Source organism: Oncorhynchus masou, chromosome 10 (assembly GCF_036934945.1).
Source record: "Oncorhynchus masou masou isolate Uvic2021 chromosome 10, UVic_Omas_1.1, whole genome shotgun sequence".
NCBI lineage: Eukaryota > Metazoa > Chordata > Actinopteri > Salmoniformes > Salmonidae > Oncorhynchus > Oncorhynchus masou.
The window spans coordinates 21108431-21127711 of NC_088221.1; the positions used below are offsets into that span (position 1 = coordinate 21108431).

At 42.3% G+C, this 19281-nt stretch overlaps 2 protein-coding genes and 1 pseudogene across 14 annotated transcripts in view; 1 reads left to right on the forward strand and 2 right to left on the reverse strand.

The window, feature by feature from the left end:
* LOC135547311 (peripheral plasma membrane protein CASK) overlaps positions 1 to 19281 on the forward strand; it is a 203510-nt gene that overhangs the window by 116391 nt on the left and 67838 nt on the right. The window lies entirely within an intron of this gene.
* On the reverse strand, positions 907 to 2635 carry LOC135547760 (probable G-protein coupled receptor 82; annotated as a pseudogene).
* On the reverse strand, positions 5841 to 18098 carry LOC135547309 (cysteinyl leukotriene receptor 2-like). Its single transcript, XM_064976167.1, has 3 exons — positions 17972 to 18098; positions 6977 to 7322; positions 5841 to 6831 (listed from the first exon to the last, which is right to left on the reverse strand). The coding sequence occupies exons 1-3, from the start codon at positions 18058 to 18060 to the stop codon at positions 6088 to 6090; spliced, it is 1179 nt and encodes a 392-aa protein (XP_064832239.1). The 5' UTR covers positions 18061 to 18098; the 3' UTR covers positions 5841 to 6087.

Sequence of the window (19281 nt, forward strand, 5' to 3'; positions counted from 1 at the left end):
CACAAGCACACCGCATAATGTATAAGTCACTCCTGCTCCCCCTCCCTGGCACTCGAGGGCGCCAGGCTACCCGTCATCATACGCACGCACCTGTTACCATCAGTACGCGCAGCTGCACTCATTGGACTCATATGGACTCTGTCACTTTGTTGATTGCCCCTGCATCGATGTCTGCTCCTCTGGGTTGTTCCCTGTAGTAGCATTGTTTGTCGTGTCGTGTTTATGTCCAGACGCTGTTCCTGTTCCGCTGCATGTCTGTCTGTTTTAAATGTTTCACTTCCTGTACCTGCTTCTTATCTCCTGTGTTGGGCCTTACTGTATCAGTTCCACATGTATTCTCCCTAATAAATATACAATGTGCTCTTTGAATAAAGTAGGAAAGAAAAACAGCAGCACGTGGTAAAAACATTGGTCTCACTTCTCCTGAAGTGATGAAAGTGGTCAATGTGAGAAGTCTTTACAGAGCACTGCCCAGACTCCAGTTCCCCCTGGGTGACTCTTCCCATGACCCCTAACCCTTATGACACAGTCACCTCCAACCTCCCACAATTCGGATTGACTCTGGTGGTGGCCTGCATGGTTGGCCTGCCTGATGATTGTTTTCTGGGCTTCTGTGGGCGGGTCTTGTCCAACAGGAAATACATTTACGAGTTGGTTGCAGTCCGCAGCGCAGCGAGACAAAGCAGGAAGTTCTTGTCCTGAATCAAAAATCAACATACGGTTTCGATGTTTGACGGCTTCAAACTTTCCTTCGTGTATACCTATGACTGATGATAACTTAACTCCACAAAACATGATTTTCTTCTGGAAGTGCTCTTGAACCGGAAATAAAAATGTGACAAATATTGCCTACAGTTATGTTATAGTCTACTGAAAATGCTGCGTAGTGCACCTTTCATTTAAAGGTTAAAAGATGTTGGCAGAGAGAGGATGCCAGGGCCCCCTGGTGGCGGTGGTGGCTGGGTCAACTTTGTGCTGGACCATAGAGATAAAGATTAACTTGTGATAAGGCAGCAGGCACACTATCAGAACCACCTGAGAGGAGGAAAAGAGAAAAGGGTTTAGATGAGACGTAAAAACCCTGGATAAAACCAGCCAGAAACTAAACAACTACATCAGTGAATTGAAGTCTACTTCATTTGTAAAAATGAAAACCAAAACAAACAGAAAACAGAACTCCCACCTGGATCACTACAATGTTCCAGAACACTGTTCCCAGCAGCCTCTGGGAGTCGTTGACAATGGTGCACCGCCGCGACCTCCATATACTTGGACACGTACAAAGTCAGCACCAGCAGGAAACACACAAAGAAGATCACAATGGCCGCCACCATCGTCCCCATCGACTGGCTGCCCCGCGCCTCCACCGCCACACTGGAGCATATTCCCCTCCACTCCTCCTCTCCCTCCTCTCCCTCCTTCCTCGCCCCCTCCCCCCACCTCTGTCTCCCTCACGAAATAGTAAACTGCCACGGGTACTCTGGCCAGCACCACCACCCGGGCGCACACGGCCTTGGTGAAGCCCACCCTCCTCAGTCTGGTGAAGAAGGCGTGGGGAAGCAGGGTCGGCGCAGGTGCTGGGGCAGGTGGCATATGTGTGCTAGATGAGGGTGGCGAAGCGGGTGAGCGGCACCCAGGTCAGGATTAAGACACTGACGTAGATATTGATATTCTGGACAAGTGTGACCCCGAAGAGGACTAGGCAGACCAGGCTCTGGGAAGGAATTGACGAGGGATCTTTTGGCGCTTTTCTTCCCTTTTAATACATTTTAAGATGATTATTATTTTCGTGTCTTGTCACATATATGACCAATCCCCTTTGAGAAAAATAAGAATCAATCCAAATGTCAGTAAAAGATGGATGTACCTGTGAGCAGTAGTTGGCCAGGAAAGAGGTGGTGAGGGAGAAGAGTAAGTTGGACATGTAGACGTGGTTTGAAGTCTGGGTCGGGATACACCTCAGGAACACCCAGTGAGAAAGAGCATTGCCCAGGAGACCTGTGGGGAAGAGGAGGGCGTAGAGGGAGGCGCGGACGAAGCTTGGGAGGGGAGGATTAAGTGTGTAGCGGGAGGAGGGGAAATGGAGGTGGGAAAGAGGTAGGAGGTGTTGGACACAGATGGGAAGGGTTGGGATGTGTTCTCCATCGATCTGTGAGACGAACTGAGACTGGAAGCATTATATACGAATGTTACACCAGAGCTAGACAAGATAACCAATATGGCTATAAACACAATGCCACTTCTTGTATCACTAAGATAATAGATTGCTGCGGGGACTTTCTTCCATTTAGCCATGAGCATTAATGAGGTCGGGCATAGACGTTGGGCGATTAGGCCTGGTTCACAGTCGTCGTTCCAATTCATCCCAAAGGTGTTCGATGGGTGTTCGATGTAATGTTATGCTGTAGAGTTAAGATTTCCATTTCCCTCCCCATACTGACAAAGTGAAAACATGTTTTTAGAAATTTTTGAAAATGTATTGAAAATTAAATACAGAAATATCTCATTTACATAAGTATTCACACCCCTGAGTCAATACTTTGTAGAAGCACCTTTGGCGGTGATTACAGCTGTGAGTGTTTTTGAGTAAGTCTCTAAGAGCATTGCACACCTGGATTGTACAATATTTGCCCATTATTCTTTTAAAAATCTTCAAGCTATATCAAGTTGATTGTTCATCATTTCTAGACATCCATTTTCAGGTCTCGCCATAGATTTTCAAGCCGATTTAAGTCAAAAATGTAACTAGGCCACTCGGCTAACACAATCACATTCAGTGTCGTCTTGGTAAGCAAATTGTGTATATTTGGCCTTGTATTTTAGATTATTCTCCTGCTGAAAGGTGAATTCATCTCCCAGTGTCACGTGGAAAGCAGACTGAACCAAGTTTTCCTCTATGATTATGCCTGTGCTTAGCTCCGTTCTGTTTCTTTTTAATCCTGAATAACACCCCACTCCATAATGATTACAAGCATACCCATAACATGGTGCAGCCACCACCATGATTGAAAATATGAAGCTGTACCCCATGATGTGTTGGATTTGCCCCAAACATAATGCTTTGTATTCATGACAGTTTATTTCTTTGCCAATTGTTTTGCAGTTTTACTTTAGTGCTTTATTGCAAACAGGATGCATGTTTTGGAATATTTTTATACTGTACAGGCTTTCTTCTGTCATTTAGGTTAGTATTGTGGAGTAAATACACTGTTGTTGATCCATCCTCAATTTTCACAGCCATTAAACTCTATAACTGTTTTAAAGTCACCATTGGCCTGATGGTGAAATCCCTGAGTGGTTTCCTTCCTCTCCGGCAACTGAGTTAGGAAGTCGCCTGTAAAGTGTCATTAATAACTTCACCATATTTATTTGAATAATCTACCAACAGGTGCCATTCTTTGCGAGGTATTGGGAAATCTCCCTGGTCTTTGTGGTTGCATCTGTGTTTGAAATTCACTGCTTGACTAAGGTGCCTTAATTGTATAATTGTATGTGTCGGGTACAGAGATGAGGTAGTCATTCAAAAATCATGTTAAACACTATTATTGCACACAGAGTGAGTCCATGCAGGGTGTAGTGTGTTGCCAGTGACACACAATCTCAATTTAGTCCATTTAAAATTGAGGCTGTGACATTACAAATTGTGGAAAAATGTCAAGTGGTGTGAGTACTTTCTGAAGGCACTGTAGTTGTATGATATGTTGAAATGAGGAAGGTGTATGTGTAGCATCCATTTGCCTGTTTGTCGCTTTTGCGTTTGTATTATTGACTGTGTTTCTATGGTATTACATTTGAGGAGGGGAAGTGTGTGAGAGAGTTGGTGTGTTTGAGTTTGTGACTGAGTGTTTCTGACACTGTTTGCATTCGTGGTTTGTGCGAGTTATTTTCTGTTGTCTGGGTGAGAGGTGGTGAGAGGAAGACCGTAGGGAACCAAGTTACAGGCTGAGGGCCACTGCCGTCTGCTGAGAAACACTCATGTAGCTGAAGAGAAAATATTGCCAAATAATGCATGTTGTTGTTGTGTTGAAAATGTATATATTGTTAAAAGATCCGTGTTACATTCTAATGTGTTTTTGTGATGTGACAGCTATTATCAGCTGTGTTTGTGCTATATATCGGTCAGAGGCAGTACTCCCAGCCAGCACATAACGTTCTGAGAACCATATGTTTCTTAGAGCTTGGTGAGAGTGTGGTTGTCCTATGGTTATTTTGCATACAACCTTCCCACAACTTTCAAAACATTTTTAAATAGTAATAAATACAGTGTGTTTAGAAAGTATTCAGACGCCTTCACTTTTTCCACATTTTGTTACTTTACAGCCTCATTCTAAAAGGGATTATATTGTTTTTTTCCCCTCAATCTACACACAATACCCCATACTGGCAAAGGAAAAACAGGTTTCTATAAATGTTTGCAAAAAAATGACAAAGTATTACGACTTTTTACTCAGTACTTTGTTGAAACACCTTTTGGCAGCGATTACAGCCTTGAGTCTTCTTGGGTATGACACTACAAACTTGGCACACCTGTATTTGGGGAGTTTCTCCCATTCTTCTCTGCTGATCTTCTCAAGCTCTGTCAGGTTGGATGGGGAGCGTTGCTGCACAGATATTTTCAGGTCTTTCCAGAGATGTTCAATCAGGTTCAAGTCCGGGCTCTGGCTGGGCCACTCAAGGACATTCAGAGACTTGTCCCAAAGCCACTCCTGCATTGTCTTGGCTGTGTGCTTAAGGCCATTGTCCTGTTGGAAGGTGAACCTTCAACCCAGTCTGAGGTCCTGAGCACACTAGAGCAGTTTATTATCAAGGATTTTTCTATACTTTGCTCCGTTCATCTTTCCCTAGATCCTGACTATTCTCGCAGTCCCTGCCGCTGACAAACATCCCCACAGCATGATGCTGTCACCACCATGCTTCACCATAGGGATGGTGTCAGGTTTCCTCCAGGCATGACGTTTGGCATTCAAGCCAAAGAGTTCAATCTTGGTTTCATCAGACCAGAGAATCTTGTAGAAAATACTGTTCTTTTTGCAAACTCCAAGTGGGCTGTCATGTGCCTTTTACTGAGGAATGGCTTCAGTCTGGCCACTCTACCATAAAGGCCTGATTGGTGGAGTGCTGCAGAGATGGGTTGTCCTTCTGAAAGGTTCTCCCATCTCCACAGAGGAACTCTGGAGCTCTGTCAGAGTGACCATTGGGTTCTTGTCTCCTCCCTGACCAAGGCCATTCTCCCACAATTGCTCAATTTGGCCGGGTGGCCAGTTCTAGGAAGAGTCTTGGTGGTTCCAAACTTCTTCCATTTAAGGATGATGGAGGTCACGGTGTTCTTGGTGACCTTCAATGCTGAATAATTTTTTAAGCACCCTTCCCCAGATCTGTGCCTCAACACAATCCTGTCTCGGAGGACAATTCCTTCCACTTCATGGCTTGGTTTTTGCTCTGACATGCACTGTCAACTGTGGGACCTTAAAAAGACAAGTGTGTGCCTTTCCAAATCATGTCCAATCAATTGATTTTAACACAGGTGGACTCCAATCAAGTTGTAGAAACATCTCAAGGATGATCAATGGAAACAGGATGCATCTGAGCTCAATCTCATAGTAAAGGGTCTGAATGTAAATAAGGTATTCATTTTATTTTATATAAATTTGCTTAAAAAAAAAGAAAAAATCTGTTTTCGCTTTGTCATTGTGGGGTATTGAGTGTAGATTGATGAGGATTTAGTTTTATTTCATACATTTTAGAATAAGGCTGTAACGTAACAAAATAAGTCAAGGGGTCTGAATACAGTACCAATCAAAAGTTTGGACACACCTACTCATTCAATGTTTTTTCTTTATTTTTACTATTTTCTACATTGTAGAATAATACTGAAGACATCAAAAATATGAAATAACACACATGGAATCATGTAGTAACAAAAAAGTTTTAAACAAATCAAATATATATTTTAGATTTTAGATTCTTCAAAGTAGCCACCCTATGCCTTGATGACAGCTTTGCACACTCTTGGCATTCTCTCAACCAGCTAGGCCTCTTACAGTTGCCCACAGCAGTGAGTGTGTGGGTGGGTTCGGTCTGTATCTTTTACTGTAGTCTTCTGCAGCAGGGCAGGTGGCGCAAGGCCAGATGGAGTAAGGGATGTACAATGCAGCTCAGAGCTGCTATGGTTATAGTTGCATTCTTCGCCTTCCATTGTGTTCTCAACTTCTCACAGTCTCCCCCATGTGGTGAGAGCAGGGTTACTGCACGCTGGACATGGTAGGGCAGGAAACATGCCACAAACACCACAACCACAGCTAGGATCTTCCTTCGTACTCTCAGACTACCACTCTTCACCCTCTGGCTCTCTCCTGCCCCTGAATGCACCTCCAAGTTTACACCCTGTATGTTCTCCCCCCTGCCCTCCGTCTCCCCTAAACTCACCCCACACCCCTCTTCCACCTCACAACTCACCCTCCTATCCCCTGCGGTCACCCCCGTACTCACCCCACGCCCCTCCCTTGTCCCTCCTTCACTTGTGTTTGTATTCTTGGACCCCCTGACCTTCTGCAGATACAACACTAATCCCCCATAGTTGACCAGAAAAAAGGTGAGAATCACAAAAAACAGGGCCACCCCCAGGCAGTGTTGGTTGTTTAACGCTTCTCTGTGGTGATTCTCCAACATGTCAAAGCAGCTGTCTCCTCCTCCTCTTCCTTTTCCTCGTCCGAACTGAAATACCACATTGGCACTCACCACCGTTACCACAGTTACCCAGGTGACGAGGCAGAGTACCCAGCATTCTCTGGGCCTAGTGAAGGGCACGAGAAGAGCAGGACAAGGCCGCACCTACAACCAGGGAAAGATTTGAGAGCAAAATTGAGTGGTTGATTGAGAAACGTATTATTAAAAAATGTATTTTAAATATTAAAAACAACCTAATTCAAAATCAATCCATTTAAGTGTGAAGACGTGTTGTTGTAGGCATCCATACCACAGTGGCGTAGCGCGTCACACTGGTCCAGAGAAGCAGCATTATGTTATAGTAGAGGTTGACGTAGAAGACTGTTATCATGGTTAGCATGGCAGCCTGACACACCGTGTCCCCTCCAGACCAGATGTGACCCCTCCGGTAGTATACCACCCGGAACAGGAAGCTGGTGCACAGCAAGAGGTCAGAGGTCACCATGTTGAGTGTCAGGATGACGGTAGGGGTCCTCCCCGACCTCATGAATTCACGCAGGGTCAGGCCGTTGGCTAGGAAACCCAGGAGTGACAGGACCAGGTAGAGCCAGGGTTTGACTTGTATGTCGATGGGGTCAGGGTGTAACCAGCACTGTCTGGAAGAGGAGAGAGAGGAAGGGAGGAGGATTTGGGAGAGAGGAGAGAAGGAGTTGGAGAGAGAGGAGAGAGAAGGGGGCATAAACAGTAATGATAACTTTGTGTGTGTGCTTATGAGTTCTTACATCACATTTTCTAAGACATGAAGCCACAAAAACATACAAATGAAAGCCAGTTAGAGTTTCCATTCATTTCTGCAGTTATTATGAAGATCTGGTGAAAACACCCAGGATAGGTTTCTTTGGAATTAACATGAATTTAATAATATCAAGGAATGAAGGAAGCAGATATACAGTAACCTTTATTGAACTTGGCAAGTGAGTGCATAAAATGCAATATCAGACTAGATAACTTCCACATGGGAAACTTAATCTTGTTATTAACAAACAACCACACAAACAAAACAAACACACATTGCATAATTTAATTACCTACCTTAGGCACATGTCCCCCCAGATTTGTCCTGTTTTTAACATTTACAGGTGTTAAATTAATTAATTAATGTTTTAAATAATTATCATAAAAATATCTGTTAGCTGTATTTTGCAAAGGGGGCACACTGACTGGACAAATCAAAGAGTACAACCCCCCCCATTTTCCCTAGTAAGTGGTTCCTTCCAAGGTGCACCATGGAACAAAGATATGCTTGGCAGGATGATATATACTCTAGCCAGTGCATGCAGACAGTATTATCAGTGGAAGACAAGAGAGAGAGTGTCGAGTGATTTTAGCTGCCGGTGATGGGCAGGACTTGCAGGAGGTGTGTTTGTACATTAATTTGATCAAGCTATGTAGCCTATTGATTCCTTTATTGATGAATAAATAAAATACGAATGTTTTTTTTGTTTCTCTGTAATACTAGCCACCTAGCAATTATATGAAGTTGGCTTTAGCTAGTCAGCTAGATAGGTTTGTATTTATTATCCCCATTAGCTGCTGCCAAAGCAGCAGCTACTCTTCCTGGGGTCCAGCAAAATTAAGGCAGTTTATACAATTTTGAAACTTTACAATACATTCACAGATTTTACAACACACTGTGTGCTCTCAGTCCCCTTTTCCACCACTACCACATACTGTTGAAGTTGGAACTTTACATACAATCAGGTTGGAGTCATCAACCACTCCACAAATTTCTTGTTAACAAACTATTGTTTTGGCAAGTTGGTTAGGATATCTACTTACTGCATGACACAAGTAATTTTTCCAAGAATGGTTTACAGACAGATTATTTCAATTATAATTCACTGTATCACAATTTTAGTGGGTCAGAAGTTTACATACACTAAGTTGACTGTGCCTTTAAACAGCTTGGAAAATTCCAGAAAATTATGCCATGGCTTTAGAAGCTTCTGTTAGGCTAATTGACATCATTTGAGTCAATTGGAGGTGTACCTGTGGATGTATTTCAAGGCCTACCTTCAAACTCAGTGCCTCTTTGCTTGACATCATGGGAAAATCAGTAGAAATCCTCAGAAAACAATTGTAGACCTCCACAGGTCTACAATTTCCAAACCCCTGAAGGTACCACGTTCATCTGTACAAACAATAGTACATGAGTATAAACATCATGGGACCACGCAGCCGTCATACCGCTCAGAAAGGAGACGCGTTCTGTCTCCTAGAGATGAACGTACTTTGGTGCGAAAAGTGCAAATCAATCCCAGAACAACAGCAAAGTACCTTGTGAAGATGCTGGAGGAAACAAGTACAAAAGTATATATATCCACAGTAAAACGAGTCCTATATCGACATAACCTGAAAGGCCGCTCAGCAAGGAAGAAGCCTCTGCTCCAAAACAGCTATAAAAAAGCCAGACTACGGTTTGCAACTGCACATGGGGACAAAGATCATACTTTTTGGAGAAATGTCCTCTGGTCTGATGAAACAAAAATAGAACTGTTTGGCCATAATGACCATCATTATGTTTGGAGGAAAAAGGGGGAGGCTTGCAGGCTGAAGAACACCATCTCAACTGTGAAGCACAGGGGTGGCAGCATCATGTTGTGGGGGTGCTTTGCTGCAGGAGGGACTGGTGCACTTCACAAAATAGATGGCTTCATGAGGAAGTTAAAATTATGTGGATTTATTGAAGCAACATCTCAAGACATCAGTCAGGAAGTTAAAGCTTGGTCTCAAATGGGTCTTCCAAATGGACAATGACCCCAAGCACTTCCAAAGTTGTGGCAAAATGGCTTGAGGACAACAAAGTTAAGGTATTGGAGTGGCCTTCACAAAGCCCTGACCTCAATCCGAGAACATTTGTGGACAGAACTGAACGTGTGTGCGAGCAAGGAGGCCTACAAACCTGACTCAGTTACACCAGCTCAGTCAGGAGGAATGGGCCAAAATTCACCCAACTTTTCGTGGGAAGCTTGTTTGAAAAAATGTTTGACCCAAGTTAAACAATTTAAAAGCAATGCTACCAAATACTAATTGAATGTATGTAACCTTCTGGCCCACTGGGAATGTGATGAAAGAAATCAAAGCTGAATTACATAATTCTCTCTTCTATTATTCTGACATTTCACATTCTTAAAATAAAGTGGTGACCCTAACTGACCTAAGACAGGGAATTTTTACTAGGATTAAATGTCAGGAATTGTGAAAAACTGAGTTTAAATGTATTTGACTGAGGTGTATGTAAACCTCCGACTTCAGCTGTATCTACAGTACTAAATCCCTGTGTATATATAGTTTGAATGTTATCGTGTGTGTGTGTTGATGTTTGTAAGGTGTTGTTCCACAAGGTGTTTTTTATCTTTTTTTAAAATCGAATTTTACTGCTTGCATCAGTTACTTGATGTGGAAAAGAGTTCCATGTGTTCATGGCTCTATGTAGTACTGTGTGCCTCCCATAATCTGATCTGGACTTGGGGACTGTGAAGAGACCTCTTATGGCATGTCTTATGGGGTAATCATAGGTGTCCGAGCTGTGTGCCAGTAGTTTAGACAGACAGTTCGGTGCTTTCAACATATCAATACCTCTCATAAATAAAAGTAGTGATGAAGTCAATCTCTCCTCCACTTTCAGCTGGAGAGATTGACATGCATATTATTAATGTTAGCTCTCTGTGTACATCCAAGGGCTGTGCTGCTCTGTTCTGAGCCAATTGCAATTTTCCCAAGTCCTTTTTTATGGCACCTGACCACACGACTGAACAGTTGTCAAGGTGCGACAAAACTATGGCCTATAGTACCTGCCTTGTTGATAGTGTTGTTAAGAAGGCAGAGCATCGCTTTATTATAGACAGACTTCTCCCCATGTTGGCTACTACTGCATCAATATGTTTTGACCATGACAGTTTACAATCTAGTGTTTCTCCAAGCAGTTTAGTCATCTCAACTTGCTCAATTTCCACATCATTTATTACAATATTTAGTTGATGTTTAGGGTTTATTGAGTGTTTTGTTCCTAATACATTGCTTTTAGTTTTAGAAATATTCAGGGCTAACTTATTCCTTGCCACCCACTCTGAAACTAACTGCAGCTCTTAATTGAGTGGTACAGTAATTTCAGTCGCTGTATTTGCTGACGTGTATAGTGTTGAGTCATCCACATACATATAAAATCTGGCTTTACTCAAAGTCAGTGGCATGTTGTTAGTAAAAATTGTAAAAAGCAAGGAGCCTAAACAGCTACCCTGGGGAATTCCTGATTCTACCTGAATTATGTTTGAGGCTTCCATTAAATAACACCCTCTGTGTTCTGTTAGACAAGAAACTCTTTATCCACATTATAGCAGGGGGTGTAAAGCCAGTTTTTCCAGCAGCAGACTATGATCGATAATGTCAAAAGCTGCACTGAAGTCTAACTAGACAGCCCCCACAATCATTTTATCATCAATTTCTCTCAGCCAATCATCAGTAATTTCTGTAAGAGCTGTTCTTGTTGAGTCTCCTTCCCTATAAGCATGCTGAAATTCTGTTGTCAATTTATTTACTGTAAAATAGAATTGTATCTGGTCAAACAAAATTTTACTAAGGGTTGGTGACAGGCTGATTGGTCAGCTATTTGAGCCAGTAAAGGGAGCTTTACTATTCTTGGGTAGCGGTATGACTATAGCTTCCCTCCAGGCCTGAGGTCAGACATTTTCCTGTAGACTTTGAAGAGGTGACAAATAGGAGTGGCAATATCATCTGCTATCACCCTCAGTCATTTTCCATCTAAGTTGTCAGACCCCGGTGGCTTGTCATTGTTGATAGAAAACAATACTTTTTTCACCTCTTCCACACTGACTTTATGGAATTCAAATGTTATTTAAGGTTCCCCAAAGCTTTTTCTATCATTCTTTATATAATGTATTTGTTTCACAGTGTAGTTTCTTTTTATTTAGGTCAGTCACATGATTTCTTAATTTGTAGTACGTTTGCCAATCAGTTGGGCTGCCAGATTTAATTGCCATACCTTTTTCCTCATCCCTCTCAACCATACAACTTTTCAATTCCTCATCAGTCCAAGGGGATTTAACAGTTTTTACAGTCATTTTTTTAATGGGTGCGTGCTTATTAGTAACTGGAATAAGTAGTTTCATAAATGCGTCAAGTGCAGCATCTGGTTGCTCCTCATTACACACCACAGACAAGCAAATAATCTTTACATCATCAACATATGAATCACAACAAAACTTCTTGTATGACTTCTTATACGTTATATTAGGCCCAGCCTTTGGAACTTTGGTTTTCCTAGATATGGCTATTATATTGTGATCACTACATCCTATGGATTTGGATACTGCTTTAAAGCAAATATATGCAGTGTTAGTAAAAATGTGATCAATACATGTTGATGATTTAATTCCTGTGCTGTTTGTAACTACCCTGGTAGGTTGACTGACAACCCGATTCAGGTTGCAGGCACTGGTTACAGTTGGAAGATTTTCCTGAGTGGGCAGCTTGATGATAGCCAGTCAATATTTAAATCACCCAGAAAATATTATTGTCTGTTGATATCACATACATTATCAACCATTTCACACACAATATCCAGATACTGACTGTTAGCACTTGGTGGTCTATAGCAGCTTCCCACAAGAATGGGCTTTAGGTGAGGCAGGTGAACCTGTAGCCATATTACTTCGACAGTATTTAACATTCTATCGTCTCTAAGCTTTACAGGAATGTTGTTCTGAATATAGACCGCAACACCGTCTCCGTTGGCATATCTGTCTTTTCGGTAGATGTTATAACCATGTATTGCTACCACTGTATCATCAAAGGTATTATCGTAAGTGAGTTACAGAGATAGTCAGAATATGAATCTGTTACAAGCAAGTTAACTTCATGGACCTTGTTTCTTAGGCTACATATGTTAATATTGACTATTTTTTAGCACTTTCCTGGGTTGCTTGATTGTTTTTAATGCTTTACTGGGAAGCTTATCAGAGGTAGACGTACTTCTGTTATTTACATTGGCGCTGATAGTGTAGGGTGAGCTGCATGAAGTGGTCTTCCTACTATTGCACACCGCCTCAGTGCTAACAGTGTGACTCTGGTTTATAGGCTCATAATTACTGCTTACAATAGCTGGAGGATAAACAGATGTATTCGGTGCAATTAGGAGTACATAAATTAAATGACTTACATTGTGTTTTCCAATGCCCCTAAGATCATGTACATTTGATGCAGCATTATAATGACTCATTGTCACAATGGTAGGGATTAACTGAGCTGGTCTTGGATCATTTACCAGTCATTGTTTCAACACAGCCTTGAAATGGGTGGACAGAGTCTAGGAGCCAAGATTATTTGGATGGACTCCGTCATTCCTGTAGAGTATCTTCTGTATCCATAAGGTGTCAAAGTTATCAATAAAAGTGTCTCCAGCAGAGATACAGTAGTCTTTAGCCAGATGTGTAATGTGCAGTCTGCTAAATCTTTCACATCCGCGTCCCAACGAGGGTACTGGACCTAAAATGATGGGCCGTTTTTGTTCCCGAGCTAGCCCCCCTGATGTCATTTGACCCCTCATGGACTACGCAGTGTCAGGTCCTGGTATCTGTGGTAGAACAGTCGGAAGCAGCCTTGTTATGTCCTGTACTCTTGCTCTTAGGTAGCACAGGGTTTTTTCCTTGGGGACCGAGATGTTTCTCTCAGCTTTTAAACCGAGGTCTTTAATTCAGGTTTCAGCGTTCAACAGCAAACATACGTCGCGCTCTGATGTCAGATGATTGTTACTGCTGTTGAACAGGTTCCCAACCTCAACTACAGTATCTTTGCTGGCAATGCCTGCTGGCAAGGTTGATAGACTTTAGAAAATACAAAAATTGCTTCAATTATTTCGTTATGATACTATATGCCAGTTGTACTAAACTCCTAAGGCATAACAGTTCTTAAAGAATCCATGTGCATGTCCTAAATTGTCCTAAATGTCCTAAATTCAAATGACAAATGAACAGGTTAAAAGGTATGCGTAGATAACATGCAGAAAAATGTACATATTTATTTACATAGAATCAGGCATAAGGATTATAGGTTGCGGGAAAGGTTGTTTCAGGTGCATGACGCCCTGGTACCATAGGCAGGGAAAGCTAAACTTTCCTTAAGTAAATTGAATTGCCAAAATTATATAGCCTAATTAGCCTACTCCTGTCTATACAGAAATAATTACAATGATTAAAATAGGCTACAAAAGCATGATTTGGTCACAGAGAATCATTAGCTTCTTTAAAAAAACAACAACAATTGGTTACAGTCGGAGGGAAAGGCAGCGCTCGCAATTTGGGCAGCACGCGCAGCAAATACCAAATACATGATTGTTAAGTTGCGACTATTAGTGAAAAGTAGAGGCCCAGCCAGGAATATCACAATATTTCAAAATACAATCGCGGGTAAACATAGTTTGAAAAGCAAATGGTTATTGCTGTAAATAGAAGAGAATTGCACCAGCGGAGAGGATCGGCAATATCCCGGTTGAGTGCGCACAATGCATATTCACTCTTTATCATTGACTGGTTAGTGCCACTTAAGTAAGTTTTTGTCCAATAATTTCCTTCTCTAGTTTAGATGGACGTCATATTCTATTTGTGTCTCCCCTTCTCGGGGGCCTATTATATGGACAATGTTTTGTTCTATTGATATGTTTGTAATTGTCAGCAGAGTTGGCTACCCAGTCATTTGTCGTATAAAAAAAACTGTCTGCTAAGGTCTCCGATCATACACTGCTCAAAAAAATAAAGGGAACACTAAAATAACACATCCTAGATCTGAATGAATGAAATATTCTTATTAAATATTTTTTTCTTTACATAGTTCAAAATTATCAATGGAAATCAAATGTATCAACCCATGGATGTCTGGATTTGGAAAAGTCACACTCAAAATTAAAGTGGAAAACCACACTACAGGCTGATCCAACTTTGATGTAATGTCCTTAAAAAAAGTCAAAATTAGGCTCAGTAGTGTGTGTGGCCTCCACGTGCCTGTATGACCTCCCTACAACCCCTGGGCATGCTCCTGATGAGGTGGCGGATGGTCTCCTGAGGGATCTCCTCCCAGACCTGGACTAAAGCATCCGCCAACTCCTGGACAGTCTGTGGTGCAACGTGGTGTTGGTGGATGGAGCGAGACATGATGTCCCAGATGTGCTCAATTGGATTCAGGTCTGGGGAACGGGCGGGCCAGTCCATAGCATCAATGCCTTCCTCTTGCAGGAACTGCTGACACACTCCAGCCACATGAGGTCATTGTCTTGCATTAGGAGGAACCCAGGGCCAACCGCACCAGCATATGGTCTCACAAGGGGTCTGAGGATCTCATCTCGATACCTAATGGCAGTCAGGCTACCTCTGGCGAGCACATGGAGGGCTGTGCGGCCCCCCAAAGAAATGCCACCCCACACAATGACTGACCCACCGCCAAACCGGTCATGCTGAAAGATGTTGCAGGCAGCAGAACGTTCTCCACGGCGTCTCCAGACTGTCACGTCTGTCACGTGTGCTCAGTGTGAACCTGCTTTCATCTGTGAAGAGCACAGGGCGCCAGTGGCGAATTTGCCAATCTTGGTGTTCTCTGGCAAATGCCAAACGTCCTGCATGGTGTTGGGCTGTAAGCACAACCCCCACCTGTGGACGTCGGGTCACACCCTCATGGAGTCTATTTCTGACCGTTTGAGCAGACACATGCACATTTGTGGCCTGCTGGAGGTCATTTTGCAGGGCTCTGGCAGTGATCCTCCTTGCACAAAGGCGGAGGTAGCGGACCTGCTGCTGGGTTGTTGCCCTCCTACGACCTCCTCCACGTCTCCTGATGTACTGGCTTGTCTGCTGGTAGCGCCTCCATGCTCTGGACACTACGCTGACAGACACAGCAAACCAACTTGCCACAGCTCGCATTGATGTGCCATCCTGGATGAGCTGCACTACCTGAGCCACTTGTGTGAGTTGTAGACTCCGTCTCATGCTACCACTAGAGTGAAAGCACCGCCAGCATTCAAAAGTGACCAAAACATCAGCCAGGAAGCATAGGAACTGAGAAGTGGTCTGTGATTACCACCTGCAGAACCACTCCTTTATTGGGGGTGTCTTGCTAATTGCCTATAATTTCCACCTGTTGTCTATCCATTTTCACAACAGCATGTGACATTTATTGTCAATCAGTGTTGCTTCCTAAGTGGACAGTTTGATTTCACAGAAGTGTGATTGACTTGGAGTAACATCGTGTTGTTTAAGTGTTCCCTTTATTTTTTTGAGCGGTGTATAAAGTGTAGTAGAATTGCATGAAATGTGTTTTTAAAATGCCACATTTTTCCTGCACAAAGAAAGAAGAGCCATGCAGTGCCTTGTGAAAGTATTCGGCCCCCTTGAACTTTGCGACCTTTTGCCACATTTCAGGCTTCAAACATAAAGATATAAAACTGTATTTTTTTGTGAAGAATCAACAACAAGTGGGACACAATCATGAAGTGGAACGACATTTATTGGATATTTCAAACTTTTTTAACAAATCAAAAACTGAAAAATTGGGCGTGCAAAATTATTCAGCCCCCTTAAGTTAATACTTTGTAGTCGCTTGGGGTATGTCTCTATCAGTTTTGCACATCGAGAGACTGAAATTTTTTCCCATTCCTCCTTGCAAAACAGCTCGAGCTCAGTGAGGTTGGATTTGTGAGCATTTGTGAACAGCAGTTTTCAGTTCTTTCCACAGATTCTCGATTAGATTCTGGTCTGGACTTTGACTTGGCCATTCTAACACCTGGATATGTTTATTTTTGAACCATTCCATTGTAGATTTTGCTTTATGTTTTGGATCATTGTCTTGTTGGAAGACAAATCTCCGTCCAAGTCTCAGGTCTTTTGCAGACTCCATCAGGTTTTCTTCCAAAATGGTCCTGTATTTGGCTCCATCCATCTTACCATCAATTTTAACCATCTTCCCTGTCCCTGCTGAAGAAAAGCAGGCCCAAACCATGATGCTGCCACCACCATGTTTGACAGTGGGGATGGTGTGTTCAGGGTGATGAGCTGTGTTGCTTTTACGCCAAACATAACATTTTGCATTGTTGCCAAAAAGTTCAATTTTGGTTTCATCTGACACCAGAGCACCTTCTTCCACATGTTTGGTGTGTCTCCCAGGTGGCTTGTGGCAAACTTTAAATGACACTTTTTATGGATATCTTTAAGAAATGGCTTTCTTCTTGCCACTCTTCCATAAAGGCCAGATTTGTGAAATATACGACTGATTGTTGTCCTATGGACAGAGTCTCCCACCTCAGCTGTAGATCTCTGCAGTTCATCCAGAGTGATCATGGGCCTCTTGGCTGCATCTCTGATCAGTCTTCTCCTTGTATGAGCTGAAAGTTTAGAGGGACGGCCAGGTCTTGGTAGATTTGCAGTGGTCGGATACTCCTTCCATTTCAATATTATCGCTTGCACAGTGCTCCTTGGGATGTTTAAAGCTTGGGAAATATTTTTGTATCCAAATCCGGCTTTAAACTTCTTCACAACAGTATCTCGGACCTGCCTGGTGTGTTCCTTGTTCTTCATTATGCTCTCTGCGCTTTTAACGGACCTCTGAGACTATCACAGTGCAGGAGCATTTATACGGAGACTTGATTACACACAGGTGGATTGTATTTATCATCATTAGTCATTTAGGTCAACATTGGATCATTCAGAGATCCTCACTGAACTTCTGGAGAGAGTTTGCTGCACTGAAAGTAAAGGGGCTGAATAATTTTGCACGCCCAATTTTTCAGTTTTTGATTTGTTAAAAAAGTTTGAAATATCCAATAAATGTCGTTCCACTTCATGATTGTTTCCCACTTGTTGTTGATTCTTCACAAAAAAATACAGTTTTATATCTTTATGTTTGTAGCCTGAAACGTGGCAAAAAGTCGCAAACTTCAAGGGGGCCGAATACTTTCGCAAGGCACTGTATCTGGTGTAGCCTATACTAGCCTAGGCCTACTCTACACGTGCTCAGCTATGCATTGAAAATTATTTTTTTGCAAACAGTGTTTGAGTTATATTATTAGCCTAAGTGATGACTATCCAATTTACTCATCATATTACAAATTGCCTACTATCTTGCAGTCTGAAAATGCAATGATGCATGGAAAGCATGGTGAAAATGAAGGTCCCCAAACTTGACACATTCATGTGCCTCCTATGCCTGGTACCAACTGTAGATGTGTTGAATATAGAAATCTTACCTTTGTGGATCGTTGCTGGTTCCGTTGAGCCAGTGAACAGATGGGTTGACGTAAGACATTTGTTGTATATCATGTGTTGTTATATTCATCTTTCACTAGCATCAGACATGAACACTTCCTTTTAACTTTGTCTATCTCGCTTCCTGTTATGACCTCTCTACCTCACTCAAGGTCTCTCTCTCTCTCTCTCTCTCTCACACATCCTGTGTTGATAATAATAATTTGTTGCATTTATATAGTGCCTTTCCAGATTCTCAGAGCTCTGTTAGGGGAGGACAATCACCTCATCCACCACTACACTCAAAATAATGCTGGGTTAAAAAGCAACCCAGTGCTGGGTAAATAGTGGACAGAACACATTTTGGGTTATTCTTGACCCAGCAGTTGGGTCACTTAGTTGGGTTATTGAGCTATGACCATAAGGACAGTATTTCTGTTGCATGTATTGGAAATACATGTTTTAATTACTTCTTATGTATTTTGTAACAAGATCATTTCGAAAGCTGTAATTTATATTTTCAGAATGCAAAATACTTTTCTATACCATTTCTTTATAGTGGTTCACAATGTTGTGGCCCCCTTTCACTACATTGGTATCAAAGTCTGATGGCACTATGGTGTGGTAAGAGTGTCTGTAAAAATGAACAATTGCAAAGCGTGTGGAGTTTTATTCTAATAAGCTCCACCCTGAAACAAGGCAAATGACAATACTAGTGTTAGCGCAAGTATTAGAAGTCTATGGGTATCTACTAGCATGCTAGCAGATACCCATAGACTTCCAGTCATTGCGCTAACACTAGTTAGCATTGGCTCGTGAAACTACCTCTATTTTCCTTCATACTGGACACAGAGACATAAAACATATCCACAAGTTTGTCTGACTCTGGGAAGTAGATAAAGGGACTAATTGTCAAAATCCAGAAGTATTGCTACTGCTACTGTGCTATTCAGCACTTCGCTTAAGTATCTACTTATTGTATTCTCATTCTATGATGTAACAGGTCGTGTGTGTCATTGTGCAGGTCTTTGTGTGTGTGTGTGTGTGTGTGTGTGTGTGTGTGTGTGTGTGTGTGTGTGTGTGTGTGTGTGTGTGTGTGTGTGTGTGCGTGTGCGTGTGCGTGTGTGTGTGTGCTTGCATGCATTCATTGGTCGACCACCTTACAAGCTGAATACTCACCCACTGACTTCTGCTGAGAAACACTCATGTAGCTGAAGAGAAAATAAAGCTTATTGTTGTGTTGAAAATTTATTTATTGGTAGATCAGTGTTGATCTACCAATGTATTTATTGGTAGAGCAGTACAACACAGC

Coding starts and splice junctions, on each gene's coding strand:
- LOC135547309 (XM_064976167.1), bottom strand. CDS start 18,060: ATGAATATAACAACACATGATATACAACAAATGTCTTACGTCAACCCA. Junction 7,323..17,971: donor ACCAGCAACGATCCACAAAG/GTAAGATTTCTA, acceptor CTCCTCTTCCAG/ACAGTGCTGGTTACACCCTG. Junction 6,832..6,976: donor TGACGCGCTACGCCACTGTG/GTATGGATGCCT, acceptor CCCTGGTTGTAG/GTGCGGCCTTGTCCTGCTCT.